Raw genomic sequence first — 24,600 nt, 5'->3', positions numbered from 1 at the left:
GGTTAAAAATAAGTGGTGGGTATTAACTTGGTGCTAACTTAATGCTCATTTATATGAGAGCACACTGATAGAGGTTTTCTTGTGTTGGAGCTGTACAGTATTTGTAAATTAAAAGCTTTGTAAATGAATAAAGCAAGTATCTGTTCTGTCCAAGGCAAGACGAGTTCACTCTCTGAAGTCCACTATTCTACTAGTAACACCATGTGTTTGTTTTCCACAGTTATCCATATAACCAATTATATAGACCAATCTATCCAGTTCTAAATGGAAATCCACAAACTAGCGTATGACAAGTTATTTAGAAGTGTACGTATTTATAACAGATGTGCATACAGATCACTTAAAGAAAAATGAAAGGAACATTCCCTGTACAAAAAGAACTTTGACCAAATGTTATTTTATGAATAAAAAAGTTATGACCTATTATAGAGAGCGATTAGTATGTTGTTTTGGCATACACAGACTGATGTCGTGGGACACACGGTTGTTTCTTGAATTGTTTTCCCCACGAACAGTTCATTCATGAGATATTGCAAGGAAGTCTTCCAGAAGTTTCTCAGAAGACTTTTCAAAACTGGAAAAGAATGAGTTGGATGACATCTCTCAGCAGATTGCGTATGTCATCTGAAAAATATCAAATAGCCACGACTCTTGACAACCATAAGTGACTTCATTTGAACAAGTCTAAGCAGTTAGGTTGTAACATTTGATTTCCATGTAACTGTCTTAAAACAATCTGAAGTATCCTAATACCAAACTTATTTTATAAAGAAAAATACATATATACTTCTGTTGTCTTTCCATTTTTAAGCAGTAGACCTAAAAAATGTAATAATGGAAATACCTTCATAATACCTGAGGAAGATTGGGATGCCATTTTTAAAATGTAATAGTTTTTTTAAACTTGAGGCACGTTTACTCATACACGCAAACAATGAATGAGAATGTAACTAATAGATAGGTCCAGTACTAGGTACTCAAAGCTAAGATGAATTCTAGACAAATCATCAGCATTTACTTTATTTCCTTTCCAACAATGTAGGCAACCTTTAAGTATAGGGTTGCAAGAGCTAACTGCGTTGAAATAGTCTGACATTCTGGTTTTTAATTGTTCCACAAAGACTAAGATTTTACGATCAGTCTATAAGTGTCTCCGAGTAGCCACAGTAAATGTGTAACAGCTAATATTTTATTTTTAACACTGAAATTATCTATTTTTCATTGTTTTAATTTCTTAGAAAAACACCCCAGTGGCCTCCCTATGCTTGACCCACCTTCTAATAATGCTTGCACTTGCCCCAGGTCATTAGTGTCAATTGTTACCTTGATGGGCTTGAAACAATTGGGGCCAGACAATACCAAAATTGCTTTCAACCTCAAAAGATCCTGGCACTGCCCTGACCATGCTACTTTGCCTTTAATATTAGGGCCAAGGAATGTCACTAATACTTGCATGTTTATTCTTAGAAGGATTTTTGATGACATTATTACCCAACACTAGCTTGGGCCTTTTGAAGGCAGTAATGACATTGGTTGATGATGTAGGTGCACCTACAGTATTGTTAAAGAGGGAGTTCCAGAATTTTTGTCCCAGTGATAGAAAAGGACCAGCGATTGTATTTCCTGGTCAGGAATTTATGTGACGTGAACCAGAAATTGCAGATGGATGTGTTTGCATGAGTCTGCTGTTCATCTCAGTGGTAACAGGTTGCAATGTGGAAGGTGAATTGGAGGAGGCCTGTGAGTTGTGACAGCGTGTCTTGCAAGTTCACAGTCTAACAAGGTGTGCTGGTGTTGGAAGGAGCAGGTGATTATAATGATATAAATGGAATTTCAATGAGGTCTTTGGGGAAAAGAAATGCAGCATCAAAATCTTTCAGCATTCAGACCTCCCAACTGATCATCCATTTTGGCGCCTATAATTGAGTGTTCAGAATCATATAGCCTATAAAAATGGGTGTGCACTTTAGAATAAGAGAACTGTGTGTACGGACTTTTGTTTGGAATAAGAGAACTGTGTTCAGTGTTCTCTCCTAAAGAGCAGATCTTTATCAACATGGCTCAATGGGTAACATTCTGTTAATAGTCAAAGTAACTGTTTTCAGCTGGAACAGTAAACTTTGATCCTCACTACTTTTTCAAATAGACCGAAAAGGTCCATTGGTGCCAAATATCAGGTGAATACTCCTAGTCTGTGAGCTAACATTTCTCTCCTTCAAACTCCAATATAAAATGTAATAAATTTGCTGTGAAGTGTTTTGCAATGTTACATATATACTTATCTATAAAGACTATAGAGGTTTACAAAATCATGAAGGGTATGGATAGGATAAATCTTTTTTTTCCCTGGGGTCAGGGAGTCCAGAACTAGAGGGCATCGGTTTAGGATGAGAGGGGAAAGATATGAGACCTAAGGGGCAACCATTTCATGTATGGAATGAGCTGCCAGAGGAAGTGGTGGAGGCTGGTACAATTGCAACATTTAAAAGGCATTTGGATGGGTATATGAATAGGAAGGGTTTGGAGGGATATGGGTAAAAAATGAGGTCTGCAGATGCTGGAGATCACAGCTGCAAATGTGTTGCTGGTCAAAGCACAGCAGGTTAGGCAGCATCTCAGGAATAGAGAATTCGACGTTTCGAGCATAAGCCCTTCATCAGGAATAAGAGAGAGAGAGCCAAGCAGGCTGAGATAAAAGGTAGGGAGGAGGGACTAGGGGGAGGGGCGATGGAGGTGGGATAGGTGGAAGGAGGTCAAGGTGAGGGTGATAGGCCGGAGTGGGGTGGGGGCGGAGAGGTCAGGAAGAGGATTGCAGGTTAGGAGGGCGGTGCTGAGTTGAGGGAACCGACTGAGACAAGGTGGGGGGAGGGGAAATGAGGAAGCTGGAGAAATCTGAATTCATACCTTGTGGTTGGAGGGTTCCCAGGCGGAAGATGAGGCGCTCCTCCTCCAGCCGTCGTGTAGTTGTGTCCTCCTCCAGCCGTCACACACCACGACGGCTGGAGGAGGAGCGCCTCATCTTCCGCCTGGGAACCCTCCAACCACAAGGTATGAATTCAGATTTCTCCAGCTTCCTCATTTCCCCTCCCCCCACCTTGTCTCAGTCGGTTCCCTCAACTCAGCACCGCCCTCCTAACCTGCAATCCTCTTCCTGACCTCTTCGCCCCCACCCCACTCCGGCCTATCACCCTCACCTTGACCTCCTTCCACCTATCCCACCTCCATCGCCCCTCCCCCTAGTCCCTCCTCCCTACCTTTTATCTCAGCCTGCTTGGCTCTCTCTCTCTCTTATTCCTGATGAAGGGCTTATGCTCGAAACGTCGAATTCTCTATTCCTGAGATGCTGCCTAACCTGCTGTGCTTTGACCAGCAACACATTTGCAGTTTGGAGGGATATGGGTTGGGTGCTGGCAGGTGGGACTAGATCAGATTGGGATATCTGGTCGGCATGGATGGGTTGGACAGAAGGGTCTGTTTCCATCTCTGACTCTGTTCCATTTATTACCCACCTGATTACAAATATCTTCTATGAAAAATGGGCAAATTTTTGTTAACTTGTAGCAACTCATTAGAAGTCAGCTAGCAGTCATCTGGTTCTGTATTCTAATGCTATCTTGAGATGTCATATTCCCCCTCAAACCCATCCTGCCATTCCAGCTACTACTTAACTCACCTTCCCTGCTGTACTTCCCTATCCCTACTGTGATGATAAACCTACTCAGTTCATTGAGTAGCATGCAGTTTGAGCACTTTAGCCACCTTTTTTAGTGTATTCGTTTGAGGAGGACATGGAAGTCATTGAGAAAGGAAAGGAAAGATGTCTCCGAATGGGTTGAGAGGGTTTTAGTGCTGAGTGAAGAAACTGAGGATCTCCTGCTGTTGAAACAGCCAAGTGAATGATCGAAGAGAAGTGTTATGCGGTGTTCAAGTTTTTGATGAGGGCAAGTTGGGGAAAATGTGGTTGGTGAATTTGCCAATGAAATCATGCAATCAATTGATAGAGTGCAGAAGGGGGCCATTCACCCCTTGCATGTGGTAGCTCTTTGAAAAGCAATCTAATTGGTCCCACTCCCTGTGCTCTTACCCACATACAGCCTTGCAAATTATTTCCTGTCAAGTGTGGTGCTTATCCAATTCCGTGTATTCTTCAATCTGTTTCCACTGCTCTTAAGGCTGTGTGTTCTAAAGCATAATAACACACTGTCTAAGATAATGTCTCTTCATCTCCCCTCTGGTTATGTTGCCAATTATCTTAACTACACTAAGGCTATCATTAAAAGAACACAGAAGATGCTAAGAGCATTTTTTCGTGCAGCAGGTTGATGGGACAAAGAAGGGAATTGGACTCAAAAATGACTTTTTGAGGGAAATGGATAAATATTTGAATATGCATAAGTTTTTGGAGAGGAGCTGAGGAAGGTGGTGGGGTTAATAGCTTTTTCAAAAACCCTGGAAAAGTACAATGGGGTCCTTCTGTGTTGCATTTTTCGACAGGAACTGTGGTGGTGGTTGGGCTTTTTCGTTTTACCTCCTGTCCAAGTTATTGAACAAATAAATCAGTGGAGAATCGAGCTTGAACTTGCCCATCTCCTACCTGAGGGTCAGTTAAAATGACTCCTCTGAAAATTAACAATTTTTTTAAAAATTTAATGCATGCAGCTTTTTAATAGTGAATTCTGGACCCAATTTGTTTTTGACTTGTTTTGCCAGGAATGTCCTACATAGCAGCAATGCTCCTAATGAACATGCAAGAAGAGGATGCTTTCTGGGCTTTGGTTGTCCTCCTGGAAAAGCCCAAGTACCTGGCTGGATTTTATGAACATTCTTTAGATACGTATGTGCTCTGTGTATGTGTCTCAGTATTGCATCTGAGCATGTCTCTGTGGCACACTGATTCTGTTACTGCATCTTTGTGTCTATCACGTCTGTCATTGAGAATCTGGCTTCTATTTCTTGTCCTCACTGTGTTGCTGAAACATGATTTGTTAAGCAATCAGGTTTTTAAAACTACAATCACCGATTTATTCACAAAGATTATTTAGCACTTTTCATGGCCTCATCAAATCCTAAAATACTTTAGATAGCAAAGTAATTGATTGTCACCCATGTAACGTAGGAAACATGACAGTAACATTGTGCAGAGCAAGCTCTAATAAACTTCAACAAATAAATTACCATAGCCACTATAAACCTGAAGTCATAGAACTCTTGCCTGTAGCTTAACTTGTGCACCGTCCTGTTTACCTATAACTCCTGTGCATGGTAACTTATATGGTCCCAGTCAGGCAGCACAAGTATATGAATTTTCAAATCCGACCCCTCCATGGCTTTACTACTTTCAATGCCTGTAATCTCTAACACCACAATCCCATGCTGCCTCGACCCTAAATTCTGCAATTCCCTTTCTAAACTTCTCCACTTCTCTACCACTTATCCCTCCATGTTGACCTTTCTTAAGGGCCCAGTGGGCCTCCTTTGGCCATTCTAGGGGCAGTCCTCCTGTACAAAGGGCCCAGGTTGGATGTTAATGTTTGGAACTTTTCGTCTCCTTCCAGCATTTTGCGAATCCCCAATCTAATTTGACCATACTTTTAGTTGTCTTCGTGCAAAGTTGTTTAATCCCTTCACTAAATCTCTGCCTCTCGAACCCTCTCCTCCTAGAAGATCCTCTTTAATTCCTACATCAAGTTTTTGGCCATCTGTCCTAATGTTTCCTTCCATGACTCTATCAAGTTTCATTTAGTAATGCATTTGTATCAGACCCCCTTTGGTTGGCTTTTTGTTTAGGGAAGCTGTCTAAATGCAAATTGTTAAATTTTGTTGCATTGCCTGTGATGACTGAAAGATAACTCTTTGCTTTACAGAATCCAAAGGCATGCCAAAATCTTTCAACAGCTGCTGAAACATCGAATGCCCTGCCTCTGGCAACATATGGTAAGCACTTTGTAATAGACCTGATGCTCAACTCCTTTTCTGTCAGGCTTTGCTACTAGTCCAGCTGTCTCTAGCACAGCCCAATCTTATTATACAAGCATTGTGTTCCCTTAGTTCAGAGTTGAAGGGTTTTTTTTTCCCCAAAGCACCAACCGTGATTGTAAATGTATGAAAGAATTGCAATTCACTCTGGGGATCTCCTCTAGATCAAGTTGTGATGTTGAAACATGAGTAGAGAATATTGGCCAGTTGGAGAGATTAAGTGAATATCTGTCTTCCTCAATTACCTCTCTGAAATTAACAAAAGGCTTATTTGCATACCAAAACTGCAGCGATTCCATCTCTTTTATACAATTAATGCATAAATCTATGATTTTAATTTCTTGATGTTGCCTCTATGGTTTTCTGTCTGCTCACTCCCACAAATCTGTTACCCCTCCTGATTTGCCTTTGTCCTAGTTCTCTGCCACTCCTCCGGGTCACAACGTTATCTCATACTTCATACCAGTGTTGTCCCCTGCAGTGCCCAATCTCTGGCCCCTATCTCCTCCTCCTGACCTACTTGATTTTGCAGGATCTGTGCCTTTTCCCAGCTGTTACAATCCTTGCTCCTGTCTGGTCAATAACACATGCTATTGCTTCTACTGGAGCAAGGTCCTCTTCAATCCAAGTATCTTCCTCCAAATCAACATCTCCAGGGCATCATCAAATAGTAGATTCACACAGACTTGCCAGTGCCAACCACGTCACAAGGAAATGTTTATAAATGAAATGTCATTTTTATTTTAAAAAGGTGGAGAAAAGAAGATATTTTTGTGTAAGTATCCATAAGAACATGCAAAAATCAATTTGAAACATATTGAATGTTAGTCTTTTATCTCAAGGAAATAACATCATTGGATGTTAGTCTTGTCTTGAGGAAATACCTTAGACAATAAATGAGGGACCTCAGGAGAAACCACTTTAAAGAGCTAAACATATGGAATTTACTATCGAGGAGTAGTTGTGGCCAACAGTATACAGAGGAACCTCGATTATCCGAAGGACACAGGCAGGGAGAATTTAGTTCGGTTCATTGAATTCCGCATAATTGAATGCCGGATAACATAGTTTAGCAAAACATTGGGACCTTGCGATCTTGCCGGATAACCCGATATTCAGATCATCGAATGTTGGATGATTGAGCTTCCTCTGTAGATGTGTTTTAACTCCAGCACCAATCATTAGGGCTGAAAGGTTGATTTCTTTGCTGTCTGCTTTACATGTCTTTGAATTGTAACTAATAGTAAATAGTTTGGAATTCTGTGATCATAAAATGTATTGTCTGAGAGTGCTAATGCTTAACCACTCCTCCTTATCACATTTCTCAGAACAGTATTTACTGACACGTTGCTTAATCTTTGGCAGGAGAATTTGGAAGTGGCACCGTTACTGTTCATCACCACTTGGTTCCTGACTCTTTTTACATCCTTGCCTTGCTGGGATTCGGTGTTGGCCATCTGGGATCTAATCATTCTCGATGGTAAGAGCAATACTGCAAAATGAATCTTACTAGTTGTTTATACAAACCAATAATAGAATGGACCCCTGCAGCTGCAGAGAATGTCCAAGCCGACATGCCTCCATCACCGAGAACCTGAGAATAATCCAATGTCATTGGTGCAGTGCCGGTGCTATAAACTAATATGCTTTTTGTCTAGAACCACAGAACTTTGCAACACAGAAGATATTGTTCAGACCATCGTGTTATGTGGATTCTCTGAAAGAAGTATCCACTTGATCTCATTTCTCTTCCAACCTTTCTTCTGATTTTTCCTTTTTTTTTGTCATTTTCAATTGTGTGTCTATTTTTCTATTTGAAGCTCCCATGAATTCTGTATCCATCAATATTTTTGGACAGGAGTTCCATATTACTAAAAACCTGTCTTGTATTTCTTGTTTTAAAATTGTCTGAAAATTCTTTATATTGTTGAATTTATAATCTCGTTGACCAAAAGACAGCTTTTACACACTGTTATCAAAAATCCCCTTATCTTCCATTCGGCTCAGGTTTGGAGGGCCAAAGGGCCTATTCCTGGGCTGTAAATTTTCTTTGTTCTATTTCATCATCATCCTGTGAAGAGTCCCATTCTTCTAGTTTCATTGTCTTTACATTTCTCCCCTTTTGCCCAAACATCCACTCCATCTTTCATGTGCTTCAGCCTCCTCTACTGTGAAGACAGATAAAACCTACTTATTTAACATCCCTGCCACTTCTTTGCTTCCTATTGTTAATTCCCAAGTCTCGTCCTTAAAAGCCTAACCTTTTTACTTTTAACTGTTCTCGGCTGCTTTATATAATTTATATTTATATAACCAAAATTCCTGAAGAAGGGCTTATGCCCGAAACGTCGAATCTCCTGTTCCTTGGATGCTGCCTGACCTGCTGCGCTTTTCCAGCAACACATTTTCAGCTCTGATCTGCAGACCTCACTTTCTCCTCCAAAATAATCTGGTCCCTGGGTTGGCTCCACAATACATTTTTCATGTGTAACTTGAAAGGGAATTTATCTTCCGTAGTCCATCCTTGTTGTAAAGGTCATAGATTTAAAGCTACTGTGGAAGAAGCCTTGATGATTTGATATAGTGCATTTTCTAGATGGTATATTCTGGTGATGAAGGAAATCAATTTTCAAGGTGATGCACTAATCCAGAAGTTTCCTTTGTCTTGAATGATACTTGGTTCTTGAGTGTTGTTGGAACTGCACTCTACAAGGCAAGTATAAAGTATCTCTCACATTGACTTGTACATTGGTGGACAGGCTTTGGGGAATTGGGAGATGAGTTATTTGCTGCATAATTTCCATTGTGGAGCTTGCTCTAAAAATTGCAGTAGATGAAGTTTTGGGCCAATGGTGATTACCCACATGTTGATGGAGGCAGATTCAGCCAGTTGAGTATTTTTGCACTGTACCCAGTGATGCAATGTAGGAAATGCAGAAAGAAATCTACACTCAGTAAACTTGCACAAACAACAATGTAATAATGGTCCAATTGTCTGCTGCCTTTTTGTGATGTTGATTAGCCAGGGTGAACAACCCTCCTCTCATTTAAAATAGTGGCATGTGAACTTTTAGTTTCATCCTGTTTGACACTTGTAATGAAAGTACCTCCAGTTGTGAAGCATACCTTCTATAGTGAACTGAACTATCCGTCACTTATCAACCCAAGTCTTGAATGTTGTTAATGTCTTGACTGCTTCAGTACCTCAAGAATTGCTGAGTGCTGTACAGTTATTGACACATACCATAGTCATTAATGAAGCAGTTGAAGGAAGTTAGGCTGTGTATTCTTTCCTAAGGTCATGTTGCAAGCCTTGGTACTTTGTTCTCCAACAACTGCAATCATTTTTTTGTCCTGGGTGTTATGATAAAGTGTGTCCCACTCCATCTCTATTGATATCAATTTTGTCAGATTCCTTGATATCAAGGGCACTCACCCTTCTCCTTCACCTTGTTTGGCTTAAGCCCAGCAGGTGATTAGCTCTAACACAACCCAAACTGAGTCAGTGAACAAGTTATTGCAGCGCAAGTACTGCTTGACAACACTGTCAGTGACACTTCCTATCACTTTGTGAAATATTGAGAGTTAACCGACGTGGCAATAACATTGTAAACAGGATATACTTTGGCAATTTTCCACATTGTATTGGTTCAGCTTAACCCTGACATGGCTAGTTCTGAAACATGAGTCTTCAGCACTCCAGCCATAGTGTTGCCTGGCACTGTTTGGTTTGGTTTGATTCGATTTATTATTGTTGCCATATCTTTGAGAGAAAGTGAAACGTATTGTTTAGTGTGCTTTCCAGACAAATCATATCTGATTTACATCCGGGTAATAAGAAAAGAATGCAGAATGTAGGTTACAGTTGCAGAGAAGGTGCAGAGAGATATCAACTCTAATGAGAGGTCTGATAACAGCAGAGAAGAAGCTGTACTTGAATATGTTAGTACGTGTTTTCAAACTTTTGTATCTTCTGCCTAATGGAAGGGGGTAGAAGTGAGTATAACCAGGGTGGGAGAGAGGTCTTTGACTCAGTCTATACTTGCTGCAAACATAATCAATGAAAGGAAAGCTGGTTTTCATGATGGACTGTTTGCATTCACAACTATAATTTCTCATGGTCTTGAGCAGGGCAGTTGCATACTAAACTGTGATGCATCTGAAGATGATGATTTCTAAGATGCATCTATTAAAAATGTCATTGTGGACATGCCAAATTTCCTTAGCCTTCTGAGGAAGTAGAGGTGTTGGTGTGCTTTCTTGGCCATAGCGTCAACATGGATGGACCAGGACATATTGTTGGTGATGTCTACTCCTTGGAACTTGAAGCTCTCAACCATCTCCACCTCAGCATCATTGATACAGACAGGGGCATGTCCGCCACTCTGCTTCCTGAAGTCAATGACCAGCTCCTTCATTTTGCTGACATTGAGGGAGAGATTGATGGCTTTACACCATACCACTGAGCTCTCCATCTTTTTCTTTTACTGTTCTGTTGTTTGAGATCTGACCCACTATGGAGGTGTCTGCAGCACATTTGTAAATTTGAGTTAGGGTTGAATTTGGCCCCAAAGTTATGTGTATAAGGAGTGTAGTCAGGAACTGAGGTATGAAGTGTTGCAAAGCACCAGTGTTGAAGATTATTGCTGAGGACATATTGTTGCCTCTTCTCACTGATTGCTGTCTGCAGGCCAGAAAGATGAAGATCCAGTTGTAGAGGAGGAGCAGAATCCTAAGTCTCACAGTATGGGCTTGAGATTTGTTGGAGTTATGGTGTTGAAGGCAGAGCTAAAGTCCATACTCTGAGGTGTCCTTATTATTCAGATGTTCCAGGAATGAGTGTTGGGCCAGGGAAATGGTATCTGCCATGAATCTATTGCAATGGTAGGTGAATTGTGGTGGATTAAGGCAATTTGGAAGGCTGGAGTTGATGTGTGCCATTGCTAACATCTCGAAGCACTTCATAATGAAGGATGTCAGAACTACTGGGTTGTAGTCAGTAAGACACGTTACATGATTTTTTTTTCCCCTTTGTATCTGGAGATACAGGCTTGGTGCTGCATTGTCATTGAGGCATGAAAATGAGGTGTCCATTGCCTTCCCAGATGATACTATTGAAAAAAGGTGCAAATTCTTGATATTTCTTGCCTTGTCTAGTGTAATTGGAGGCCGATCTACTGATTTGTTCAGTTGCCATATACAGAATCTATTGTGACCTTGTTGACTGCCACATTTACCTCTCTAGAAAAGTTAATTGCAGTCGGACTTTGGTTGTAAAGAGTTTTGAGATGGCCTGAGGATGTGAAATGCAATTTGTAATTGTGAAGTGCAGGAAGGAAATGATTTGAGAATTGTGTTGCTCTGCTTCCCTGGGTTGTATTTTCAGTAGGAACGTTACTGCTTTGTTTGGCAGGCGGGAGAGGAGAGCTCACATTCACTATTCCACACATGACTCATTCTGCAATATTTGAGGGATATGAGAGACCCTTGCTCGCAACTTCCTGAAGGAAATGAAAAGCAACTAACTTTACACTGTCGTATTTACTAAATACTGCATTCTACACTGCTTGCTGGATATTATTCACTGCAGCTCTTTGTGATGTCTGTGTATGTATGGAGTAGATGAGTTTAACCCTTCATACAACCAATTATGTATAATTAAAGGAAACACTTGTGGGCAATTAACCAAGCCAATTAAATCTATGACCTTGACCATTCACAGACAACAGCAACAGGTGCATGGGGATCTCCACAAACCCCTTCAAATCGTTTACTATCCTGACTTAAAACAATGTCAACTATTCCTTTATTGTCAGTGAGTTAAAATCCTGGAAGTACCTCCTTAGTAGCAGTGTAGGTATACCTTCACACAGGTACTGTGCCGGTACATGATGACCGCTCACTACCATCTCCAGGCAATTGGGGACGGTGAATAAAAGTTGACTATGCTCATGATGCTGATATCCTGGGAATGAATTGAAATACAAAAGAGATACCCAACGATGTAAGGTTGTAACCGAATGTGGCTTTTTTGATCCATACTCAGGTTGTTGGGGCCAACAGGAGGGGTTGAAGTTAATGTCCATTACCTGCCTGCTGTTAAACACAATTAATATACAATTAATACTGCACATCCTTTTAATTTTGTACTCTAACTTAATAGAATAGTAATAGGAGCAGTTTTGATTTGAAGTTACACTACACTCCATTGATGCAGCGCTGTACTATTGTAGATGCTGTCTATTGGGAATAAAGGTAAGACCCTGTTTGTCCACTCAGAAGCATGTGAGAGATTCCATGACATTTTGTCAAATGAATGGCAAGTAATCCCTGATGTCCTGTCCTGGCTAACATCCATCCCTCAAACTCCTTGAGTACAAATCATCTGATAATCTCATTGCTGTTTGTGGATCCTTGCTGTATACAATTGGCTTCTGTGTTTCCACAGTACAACAGTAACTACACTTTGGGTTTGAAGATTGTGACAGGTGCTTTTGAAATGCAAAAACTTGCAATTTTCTCTTATGCCAGTTAAGGAAGCAGTGTGAAAATTGAGATTGTGGCTAGCTATGCACTGATTGTCTTTGGGAATATTTTTATTTAAACCTTTGTAAACATCTCCTCCTTCCACCCCACCCCAAACACTCAACAAGAATTGGCATTATTTTGTGCTTTTTCACACTGGAAGGTGCCATCCTTGATTTGGCGCTCATATTTCCATTAGTACTTGAAAAAGCAGTTATTGACTTTAGAAGGCCTGAGATATTATGTAAACACAATTTTTGAAGTTAGGTGGCAAGGGAGGTCTGTAAGGAAATTTAATAGGATTAATGCCTCCAAGATAAATACATTACAGATTCACAATACCTCCTAACTCATAATGTATTCTCCACAGAGCAGCACCAGTTGGCACAGGGTCCTGTGTAGATACTGTGAAATTCCAATGTATTGATGAATCACTTTAGATTTGCCACCTACTGTAAAAAGCCTCACTTAAAGGAAATGGTCTTCAGTCACGATTGTATTTTGGGTCAAATATGCCAAAACCTTTCTTTTTTAAAACCTCAGATGCATTCTTCACAGAGGTGTGACATTTCTGACATTGCTAGTTTCTAGCAATGGCCTAGTTTCAGATATATATTTAAAATCTGAATTTGTATTTAAAAAGTCTTTATCTGGATCACAATAACAAAAAGATTAATTTTGCCAAGAGGGATTTAGACTGCAGAGGCAAGTCTTGGTTAGGGAGTGTTCAGATTAGACCTCTGTAGTTATGAGAGTTTCCAGCCCTCGGTGAACATTTGGTTTGTGGTATAAACTGAGATCAGCAGCTGGATTCTGGGACCAATGTGGAATCTCCCTGTTGGCACAGTCACCTCCCTCGGGCGAATCCAAAAAACACTCCAAATCTGCAGGCACTTGTGAAATCCGATTGGAACATCCTGAAGTTTTGATTGACAGTTAGCAAAGTGTAATACTCAATGAAACAGTTTAAGGGCAGTATTACAGGAAACTTGCTGACATAGTTAAGACTTAACATTGTGACTTTTAGCTATGCTCCCTTTCAAGATATCGTGAATCATTTGGGTTTTTTTCAATAATCTGACAACTTCAAGATCACTCTTACTGCTCCTAACTCTTTGATGTCCAGGGTATGTTTGAAGAGACTAAATTCAAACTCTTGAACCGTACCATGATGACAATTCAATGCCAGTTGCATAAGGCTATACGTAACAGAAGCAGGATTGACCTTCCAGTTCTTCAAACCTGCTCACCTATTCTGTAAGATAAACTCCACTTTTCCAATCTCCATGTCTCATTGTTCCTTTCACGTCAAAATGCCTTCAGTTTTAGCCTTGAATATTCTCAATGATTGAGAATCCCTAAGGTAGAAAATTCTAAAACAGTGAAGACATCCTCTTTATTTTAGTCCAAAATGACTGACTCCTTGCCATGAGATTGAGCCTTTGAGTTCTTGATTCTCCAATCAGAGAAAGCTGCTACCTCTGTCCTATCTCCACCAATTCTGTAGAACCACCTGGTATATAAAAGTAGCAAAACCTAGATACCCTGACTCTGGCATGAATGTTGAGGAACTATTTCATTTACAGGAAAACTAGACCATGAGGACACAAATTTAGGGTCATTGCAACAGAACCAGAAAGCACATGAACATTAAAAAAATGTGGTTAAGCAGCAAGGGCCATGGAACTTGATTCAGTAATTTTCAAAAGGAAAGTGAGTTAATGCTGAAAGTGGAAAGGTTCTCTATTGAGAATAGGGCTCTCTTTCAAAGTGACAACACAGACAGAATGGGCCAAGTGACAGTTCTATAATTTTCATACCATGCAGTTCTTGCATCAACCAGTGAACGGTGCTAGAGAGCGACATATAACCAATCTTGGGAAATTTCCATGCCTTTTTGAAGAGGATTTGAAACTTAGTAATCCTAGTTGGTTCATATTGAGCAGAGTTCCAAAATGATTACTGCCATAAGAAGTACACAAGGAGAGCTGATGACCTAGTGCTATTATTGCTGGAATTTAATCCAGAAACCAAGGAAATGTTCTGCGGACCTGGGATTGAATTTTGTCATGGCAGATGGTGGAAACTGAATTCATTTAAAAATCTGAAATGTAAGAGTCCAACGATGACCATAAAAATACTGTCAATTGTGAGGAAAACCTATCCCGGTGGGCTAATGTCCTTTAGAGAAGGAATCTGCTTGTCTTACCTGGTCTAGCCCACAACACTGATTCCTAATTCCATTCTCAAGCAACGAGGGATGGACAATTACTGCTGCCTCATCCAGCCACATACTTATTTCCATGAATGAATAAAAAAAATGTCAAGTGTCCTCTTGGTTCAGCCATCCCTGAGGGAGCTAATTTGTAGTAATAGTGAAACAGAGATGCTACTTTTCACATGGAGGTGGTTCTGGCTACTTTTACAATCATACTGCGCAGAAACAGGCCCTTTGGCCCAACGTATCGAGGCTGACCAACAAACACCAATATGCACTAATCCCATTTACCTGCACTTTGTCCATAACTTTTCATGCCCTGGTTTTTTAAGTGCTTCTCGAAGCTTTTTAAATATTACAGCAGCACCTGCCTCCATCACTCCTCAGACAGCTCACTCCATATTTCCACCTCTCCAGAAGGGGGAGAGAGGGGGTTGGTGGGGAACATTTTCTTCAAATACCCTATAAACCACATACTCCTCACCTCCTGGTCTAAGATACAACTGCCACAGGAAAAAAGATTCTCACGACATGCTCTGTCTATGCCTCTCACTTTTGTAGACAGATCACCCCACAGCTCCAGGGAGAACAAGCCCAGCCTATACAATCTCTCCTTATAACTGTCACTTTCCATCCCAGGCAATATCCTGGTGAATCTCCTTGACTACCTTTCCAGTGCAATCACCAGTGACAACCAGAACTGCACACAGTATCCCAACTGTGGCCTAATTAATGTTTTATATGGTTGTAACAAGACTTCCTGTGTCTATAATCTTTGTTCCTAAAAGTAACCATTTGAAGGACATTAACTTTAGTGTCAACAATTCTTGGCCAGTCTTGCATCCTCCCTAAACCTCAGCTCATTCCAAGTATTAGGTACACACTTCGCCTCTCTGCTCCTGTGCCCGGAGATTCCCATTTCTCAAGTGACTTCTCAGCCATAGTTTCCTTTCCTGGATTTGTCCCCAAAAAAGTCTTTGTATAAAACTACATTCCATGTCCAAATGATTTTAACCATTCTAACTTTTACTGCACTGGACGTTAGCTGTCAGTGGTAGTTCTCAGTTAGGAGCACCCTCTTGGCTCAGTTCAAGACCCAATCCAAAGATATGAGCACAAGACATCAGCTGGCACTTTTGTGCAGTACTGACTGGGAGTTTTGCTGTCAGAGGTGACTTGACTTGGGGAAGAAGTTGAACCGTCTGCAAAAGATCCCATTGTACTATTTTAAAGAAACTTATAGGAGTTATTCCATGTCCAGAGGAATTACTTCATGTTCAGTGGCCATCACATGATCACAATCGCTAACACCGACTATTCAGATGTTGCTGTTTGTGGGTGTTTGCTGAGAGGAAATTGGTCAGTTTATGTTATAAAAGTAACCATATAAGCAAGGTTTGTAGCTCAGGTTGAGGTTTTAGGGTGTAGGTTTGCTCGCTGAGCTGTAGGTTTGATATCCAGACGTTTCATTACCTGGGTAGGTAACATCATCAGTGGTGACCTCCAAGTGAAGCTTCACTTGGAGGTCGCGACTGATGATGTTACCTAGCCAGGTAATGAAACATCTGGATATCACACCTACAGCTCAGCGAGCAAACCTACACCCTAAAGTAACCATATATGACTATAAAGCATGTGAAAGGTGTCATATAAATGCAAGCTTTTCTTTCTCATTTTATCCGGCCCCAGCCCCCTCATTCCATTGCCTGTCCCCCTCCAACTGGCTCAAAACCAACTTGAACCTTTTCTTCTTTTTATGGATTTCTAGCTCAGAACAGCTATTTTCTGAACATCTCCTTTGTTTTTTTGCTGCTGCTGACAAACTGTCTTGTGATGATGCAGTGAGCAGCCTTTATTGTTGAGAATGCAGTCGTTGACCCTTTGAGCAGTGTGAAGCTGCCTTTTTTTTTGACCTGGCAGCCTTCCTGCTGTATATAGTAGTCTGTGTGGTTTGACTGATAATAATTGCTGAAATATCTCCAATCCCTCAAGGGTCCATTGGTCAGTCAAATTAATAAAGCACCTTTCTGGTCTTTTAGAGTTCATCTGTCTGAGCTACCCCGTACATAAATAAAATACTTTGGGGGAAAAAAAAGACTTGATCATGTTACCACAAACACCCTCTTCTGCTACACATTTAGCTCTTAAACCTTCTCTTCAAAGGTGAGGGGGGAGTAAAAAACTTGCCTTTTATTTAAAATGTTCACAATCTCTGGACTTTTCAAGACATTGTACAACCAATTATTTCCTGGTGAAGTACAGTTACAAAATAGGAAATCATGGAATTAAAAGCACTGTAGTCACATAGATACAACATTAGCTAAGTGACAGCAAACAGTGTGGATGATGGATCTGTTTTTTTAAAAACTGGACAGAGGTTTACAGTGGACCTTTCCACATGTTTGTTAGGACTCTTGATCTTCCTGATCCATAGTAATGACTTACATCTTGATATACATTGGACAATTGCAAAATGATGATATGAAACTTGAAAGCATCATGACCAGTACGGAGAAGAGTGTAAAACTTCAAAAGATGTGAAGTGATTCATTTTAATACAGTCATCAATAAAGGGAGAACAGTAAATTTAAGATGAATGCATTGCCCTCAAGCAGGAGGCAACAAGGTGTTGCCTAACAAACTACTTTTCCTTCTTTATTCTGTCCCTTACAGAGGTAGGCTAAGTGGGATTCCCAAAACTCTTTATTAAGTTTGCAAAGTTTGAAATAAGCCCACAGAAAAATCCTAGAAATCGGATATAGGATTTACAAAGAAATAGTAGAATGGGGTGGATGGAAATTTGTTTTTCTATTCTATCTCCACACACAAGACCTAGGAAATGAAGGAAGACTGCATAACAAATTTAATTTACCAAAATTTATAATTTAAACCTGCGGTATTAAAAACTGTTGAGTTGCAACTTCCCAGAGGTCAGTATCTGATGTTAGTTTCCTCAGTGAGCCAGTCCCAGTAGTTTTTCTCCTTTTGAGACACAAAGTAGGTTTCATCCCATCCAGCAGCTTGGAAGCAGAGATGGACAATCTCTTGTGGGTTGCCAGTTCAGTCTGGGGTCCTAATTTTCTTCTGGAAGTCAGACAGAACTGACTTGGAATCTCAGGATTGTCTACTGAAGCCATTCAACAAACTCTGAATTTAGTCATATGACAAAATGGCCACTTATGGTGCTGACAGCCCATCTCGATTGGCTAATTAGAAGTTTATTAAACTAAGTAAGCTTTACCTCCTCCATCAGAGCAAAGTGAAGAGGTAACTTTAAAAGCATTGGAGCCAATTTTAACATAATTGCTTTGGATCTTTTCCTTTACCCACAGTGGGCTGGAGGTGGATACTCTGCCTCGGAGTCATCTGTCAGCTTTAACTGGAAAATCTATACGAATCAGAAGTTCAGAAACTTGTGGAAGTATGATTGTGATCTGTTTTGGCTATTTTGCATCTAGCAAACTTATCCATATTTGTTTAAAAGAATCATAAGAGTACCATTTTCTTTGGGATTTCTCCTTGTACTCTCTAGCTATGAAAAGTATGAATAATGCAGAGATGTGAAGTAAGTTTAATTTCTAAAAGGGGTGAAGGAACCGAGGATCTGGGTGTACAAGTGCAAAACATGTCAAAGGTGCCGGGGCAGGTTGAGAAGTGTTGAACAAAGCAAGCAACTGCCTAGACAAGAGTTTCTCCAAATTGTGAAAATTCTGACCACTCTCCCTGTCCATTAGTCCTTCACAATTTATCCTGAGAGTTCTTTCGTTCTCAGTGATGAGTTGTGACCATTTCTAAATGCTGAAGTGGTGACACAATGGAGACTATTCATGAAGCAATGTCCCAGGTTTTGATTAATGTGGACTTCAAGTACAAAACCAAGGATGATGTGTTAACCTGGTACAGAACATTGGTTTGGCCTTACCAGGAGTCTCACTCCAGGAAAGATATGAAGGCATTAAAGAGGCTTGTGGAAAATATTCATAAAAGTGGTTCCAAAGATATAAAATTTGTGCTACATCGACTGCCAAACTTGGGACTGTTTTCCCTAAGAAGAGCAGACTAAATGGAGATTTGGTAGAAGTATATAAAATCATGCACAATCTTGTATGAATCGACAGAGTAAAAACAGTTTCTGTTAGTTTAAGGATTGAGAATAACAGAACATATTTTAAGATAATTATTAAAAGAAGCAATAGACACATTAGGGAAAAAAAAATTCCTTGATGAGTTTTTGAGATCTGGACTGCATTGCCTGACAGTATGGCTGAGGCAAGTTCAATTGCAGCATTTAACAGGAAGATAGATAGTTACCTGAAAAGGAAGAGTGCAGGATAACAGGAAGGAGGTCAGGAGTGGCACTAGGCAAATTGCTCATTTTGGAGACTCGGTGCAAACTCTGGGCCAAATGGCCCTCTTCCAGTTGTCTATCATTATCTGATTCTGAGAGAGCCACCTTATGCATTGCAAGTGCTGACAAACAATGATCTGATAACCAGTAATGGTTAAGGAAGTTACAAGGTAACTATATAAAGCATTGTTTGGTCCCAGCTGGAGCATTGCACCCAATTCTGAGCATTGGATTTTGAGAAGATGTGAAGCTTTTCAAGAGGGTGCTAAAAAGGGAATAGTCAGTTGCATTGGTCAATTGGAGAAGCTGAGGTTGAGAAGAGAAACTCGAGTAGAGAAGATTTGAAAATTGATTCAATCGGGATGTTCAATGTCATCCAAAGTAGATAAAGAGAGAGAGTGAGAACCTGTGGATTCCATTGGTGAAAGGGAGCAGAACCAGAGTGCACCAGTCTCTGGTGATTCGCAAAAGTATCAAAGGCACTATAAGAAAAACATTTTACACAGCGAGTTCCTGGGATCCCTACAACCCACCCTCCTATCCTGGCACCGCAGGAACTAAAACCTGTGCCCACACTACCTCCCTCACCTCTATCCTAGGCCCTAAAGGAACCTTCCAGATCCATCAAAGTTTTAACTGCACATCCACTAATATCATTTATTGTATCCGTTGCTCCCGATGCGGTCTCCTCTACATTGGGGAGACTGGGCGCATCCTAGCAGAGCGCTGAAGGGAACATCTCCGGGACACCCGCACCAATCAACCACACCACCCTGTGGCCCAACATTTCAAGTGCCCCTCCCACTCTGACGAGGACATGGAGGTCCGGGGCCTCCTTCACCGCCACTCCCTCACCACCAGACGCCTGGAGGAAGAACGCCTCATCTTCCACCTCGGAACACTTCAACCCCACGGCTTCAATGTGGACTTCAACAGTTTCCTTATTTCCTCTTGCCCCCACCTTACCCTAGTTCCAAACTTCCAACTCAGCGCTGTCCCCATGACTTGTCCAGACTTGTCTGACCTGCCTAGCTCCTTTTCCACCTATCCTCTCCTCTCTGACCTATCACCTTCATCCCCTCCCCCACTCACCTATTGTACTCTATGCTACTTTCTCCCCACCCCCACCCTCCTCTAGCTTATCTCCCCACGCTTCAGGCTCACTGCCTTTATTCCTGATGAAGGGCTTTTGCCCGAAACGTCGATTTCGCTGCACTTTGGATGCTGCCTGAACTGCTGTGCTCTTCCAGCACCACTGATCCAGTTCTTGGGATCTGTAATGCAGTGATTTAGGGTAGTGTAAGTTGAAGTGTGACTTTCAAAAGGAAAAACTTGTAAGTGTTATGTGGGAGTTAAATGATTTACCTTCTTTGTAGATAACGGAGATAAGCTCACTCAGCCAAATGGCCTCCAGTGCTGTAACTGGTCTGCAATTCTGTGGTAAGCATTAAAATTGCCCAGGGCACTGGAGAGGAACCGACTCTCCTCCTTCAATATAGAAACCGTACAATTGTCCCCTTCGGCCTGAAGGCAGACAGTGCCTTGTTTTATCATCTCACTTAGAAGATAAATAGGTGTGCATACGTTATTTACATATCAGATTAATACAAAGTTTGCACTAATATGTGAAATGTGTGATCTTATTAACATCTGTTTTCATATCATACAGATTTTGTGCTTGATCTGTTTTGAAAACGCATCATTTAAAATTAATTACTGCACAGTTTGGCAATTTTAGTCTCCATATTTTAGACAGGATGCAAATGCAAAGGATCTGATTCAGAGGAGGCTTGTTTGATTTCCTGCAGTGAGTTAGTTGCCTTATGAGGATAAGTTAGACAAGCTCTGCTCATTTCTGCCAGCATTTAGAGTAGGGGATGACTTGATTGAAGCCTGTATGGTCCTGAATAATCTGACAAGGCAAATACCTCTTGTGACTGGGGGGTGGGGGAGGGCGGGTACAGTTGTAAAATTACTGGTTGTTTTCTCAGGACCAAGTTGGGGGGAAAATCCCTTCTCAACGGGTGATGCAACGTTGGGCTTCTCTGCGTCAAGTGGTGGAGTTGGAGTCATTCACACTTTTTAAGACCGAGATGGATGCAGTCTTGTTGGATGGTAAATGGCAAGCTGATGGGTCATGAAAATCAAGTAAAGCACTGAAGACGCTGGAGATTTGAAACAAAACCCAAAACTATCAGAGAAACTCAGCAGGTCTGGCAGCATCTGTGAAGAGAAAAGAGTTAATATTTTGAGGCCAATGACTCCTCTTCAGAAGTGCCGACCAGTCACCATACTTGAAACTTCAACTCTGTTTTCTCCCCTCAGATGCTGTCAGACCTGCTGAGTTTCTCCAGCAGTTTCGGGTTTTGTTTCAGATCAGTCATGATCTTTATTGTATAGCAGAGCAGGCTCGAACAACTAAATGGTCCACTTGCATAGTAACTTACATACTGAAGAATGTGAGTCAAAAGTGTAGTGCTGGAAAAGCACAGCTGGTCTGGCAGCATCTGAGGAGCAGGAGAATCGATATTTCGAGCATATTACATACTTCTGCTCCAAGTGCTTGTACTCTCTCATAACTTCATTTCCAGAGCTATACATTTCATCTCATCCTATCAACGCAACTTATTCCTTTCCACCTTAAATTTCTTCATTTCTCTTAAATGCATTTAGTACATGTACCTCAAGGATTCTTTGTAGTCCTAGATTCTACATTTCCATTTCCTCTCAACAAAGAAGTTTCTACTGAATTTCCTATTAGATTCAGGGCTGTTCCACCTGAGTAGTGAGGCACATCATCGGCTATTAGTGTAGAACCAGAGGAAACTTGGCTACATGGAAAGTGACCATTCAGTCCATTGTCTGCACTGGCTACATAAACCAGCCATCTATTCTAATCTCTTATTCCAATTTCTGGTCTATAGCTTTTGCAGGTTACCTGGTTTTAGGTAGATTCGGATTCTTCTGTAATAGTTTGAAGGTTTCTGCCTCCATCAAAACCAGCAGCAAATTCTTTCTACATGTAAAAGTTGTTTGACGGGTCCCCACTAATTCTAGTACCAATCGCCTTAAACCTGTGCCCCCAGTAACTGACCTTTTCAGTAGGGGAAGGAGGCCTTCCCTGTCTGCTCTATCCAACTCCTCATTATTTAGTTCCTCTTGATTAAAGCATCCCTGAGCTGCCTTGGTTCTAGGGATCACCCTAACCTGTCCAATCTTTTATAATAGTTGCTGATTTCAAGTGCTGGCAACCTACTGTTGTTAGAATACTGAATGGACTCTCAAACTCTCAGCATTCACTTGTAACTTTTTTTTGTCGCTGTTTACCTATTATTTATCTATGCTACATAACTCTGTGATCTGCCTGTATTGCTCGCAAGACAAAGCTTTTTGCTGTGCCTCTGTACACGTGACAATCAATTCAATTCAATTCACTTCTATTCTGGGTCTGTGCTGACACCTTCAGGGGCCTGTGGATATACACTCGAAGGTCCCTCACTTCCTGTAACTCCCTTCCTTCCCCCCCCCCCCCCCCCCCCTTGTTTGTGTCTTCCCTTCCTTTGTTTGCCCTTTTCTCACATGCATAACCTCACATCTTCTCTGGATTGAATTCTATTTAACATTTCTGGAATTCTGCATATAGTTCTGGTTGCCACATTCCAAAGCATCCACATCCCTTTGGTAGAGGTTGCAGAGGAGGTTCACCAGGATGTTCCTGGTATGGAGGATGCCAGCTATGAAGAGAGGTTGAGTAGATTAGGGGTATTGTCATTAGAAAGACGGAGGTTGAAGGGGACCTGAATGATGCCTACAAAATCATGAGAGGTATGGACAGGGTGGATAGCAAGAAGCTTTTTCCCAAGAGTGGGGGACTCCATTACTAGAGGTCACGAGTTCAAGAGCTGAGAGGGGAAAAGTTAACGGGAGATATATGTGGAAAGTTCTTTACACAGAGGGTGGGAGGGTGCCTGGAAGGCTTTGCCAGTAAAGGTGGTAGAGGTGGGCATGATAGCATCATTCTTGATGTATCTAGACAGATACATGAATGGGCAAGGAGCAGAGGGATACAGATCCTTGAAAAATAGGCGACGGATTTCGATAGAGGGTGTAGATTGGCACAGGCTTGGAGGGGCAAAGGGCCTGTTTTCATGCTGCAATTTTCTTTGTTCTCTTTTGCATCCACTCATCCAAACCATTGATATCATCCTACAGTCAACAGCCATTCTCTTTGTTATAAGTTACTGCCAACTTTTGTTACCAGCAATTTTCCCAATCATGCCTCCTAAAACTAATTCTCAATCTTTCATACATCCTAAATACCATTAAAAATTGCTTTCCAATCGCAAAACTTTGTTTGCTATCCTGGAGCCAATGTTTGACCCAACTTGTCACATTACTCTGTCCCATGGGCTTTGCCAAGTGCCACCTTGTCAAATGCCTTACTAAAATCCATATAAATGCTACCGACCACACAATCTTCATCAATCCTCCTTGTTACTCCCTCAAAAAATGAATTACGTTTGTAAGACATGACCTTCCAATAATAAAACTATACCATCCTCGATTTAATCTGTCTTTCTAATTAACTTAATCCTATCTCTCCGTATTATTTCTAGTCATTTGCCCGTCGCTAATATAAGACTGACTTGCCTATAATTATTTGACCTATTTTTGTATCATTTTTAAGTAACAGTGCAATGTTTACAGACCCTCAATTTTCCAGAACCTTGCCTTTATCTAGTGGGAATTACAAAATGATGCTCAGAACATCTGCTATTTCCTCTCTGGCTTCTTTTAACAACATATTTATCTATTTATTTATTCACCTTCTCTTAGTCATTTTCTTCCTTTCATTGCACTAATAAAACTCATTTGGATTTCCTTTACTTTTATCAGCCATTTTCAATATTGTTTTTGCTTTCTTAATTTCCTTTTTCACTTCACCCACGCACATGTTTTGAGACTATGGCAAGTTTTATTTTCTGCTTGCCTGGTCTGGATTTGGGAGTATCAGAACAGGGACATGTCTGCAGTATCGGACTTTTGAATGCCACACACTGATTTTCCTTCAAGGAGCCTTACCCAGTCGACATCATTGCTTTGCAAAATTTGCCTTATTCCATGTGTGTGTCTCCCCCTCCTCTCTCTCACTCTCACTCTCTCACTCTCACTCTCACTCTCTCTCTCTCTCACTCACTCTCTCTCACTCACTCTCTCTCTCTCTCTCTCTCTCTCTCTCACTCTCTCTCTCTCACTCTCTCTCTCTCACTCTCTCTCTCTCACTCTCTCTCTCTCACTCTCTCTCTCTCACTCTCTCTCTCACTGACCTTCCACTATTTCATTCACTGAGACTATATTTAGAACTGTCTACTCTCTTGTTGGGCTTGTATCTATGTAATTGGTGGACAAGGTTCCTGGAAAGTGCAGAAGATTGATACTGCGCCTTCTCTCCATTTGGGGTGGAGCCTGGTACGATTGCAACATTTAAAAGGCATCTGAATGGGTACACGAATAGGAAGAGTTTGGACAGATA

General features: G+C 41.1%; 1 protein-coding gene across 1 annotated transcript in view; it reads left to right on the top strand.

The window, feature by feature from the left end:
- Positions 1–24,600, top strand: part of si:ch211-266k8.4 (rab GTPase-activating protein 1-like) — a 113,902-nt gene that overhangs the window by 15,437 nt on the left and 73,865 nt on the right. The window contains exons 7-9 of the mRNA XM_060838652.1: positions 4,711–4,834; positions 5,865–5,934; positions 7,342–7,456. Of these exons, the coding sequence (XP_060694635.1) occupies positions 4,711–4,834; positions 5,865–5,934; positions 7,342–7,456 (309 nt within the window). The remainder of the gene's footprint in view (positions 1–4,710; positions 4,835–5,864; positions 5,935–7,341; positions 7,457–24,600) is intronic.

Source organism: Hemiscyllium ocellatum, chromosome 18 (genome assembly GCF_020745735.1).
Source record: "Hemiscyllium ocellatum isolate sHemOce1 chromosome 18, sHemOce1.pat.X.cur, whole genome shotgun sequence".
NCBI lineage: Eukaryota > Metazoa > Chordata > Chondrichthyes > Orectolobiformes > Hemiscylliidae > Hemiscyllium > Hemiscyllium ocellatum.
The sequence above is the reverse complement of the archived record's forward strand: the minus strand, read 5'-3'. Positions and strand labels throughout refer to the sequence as shown.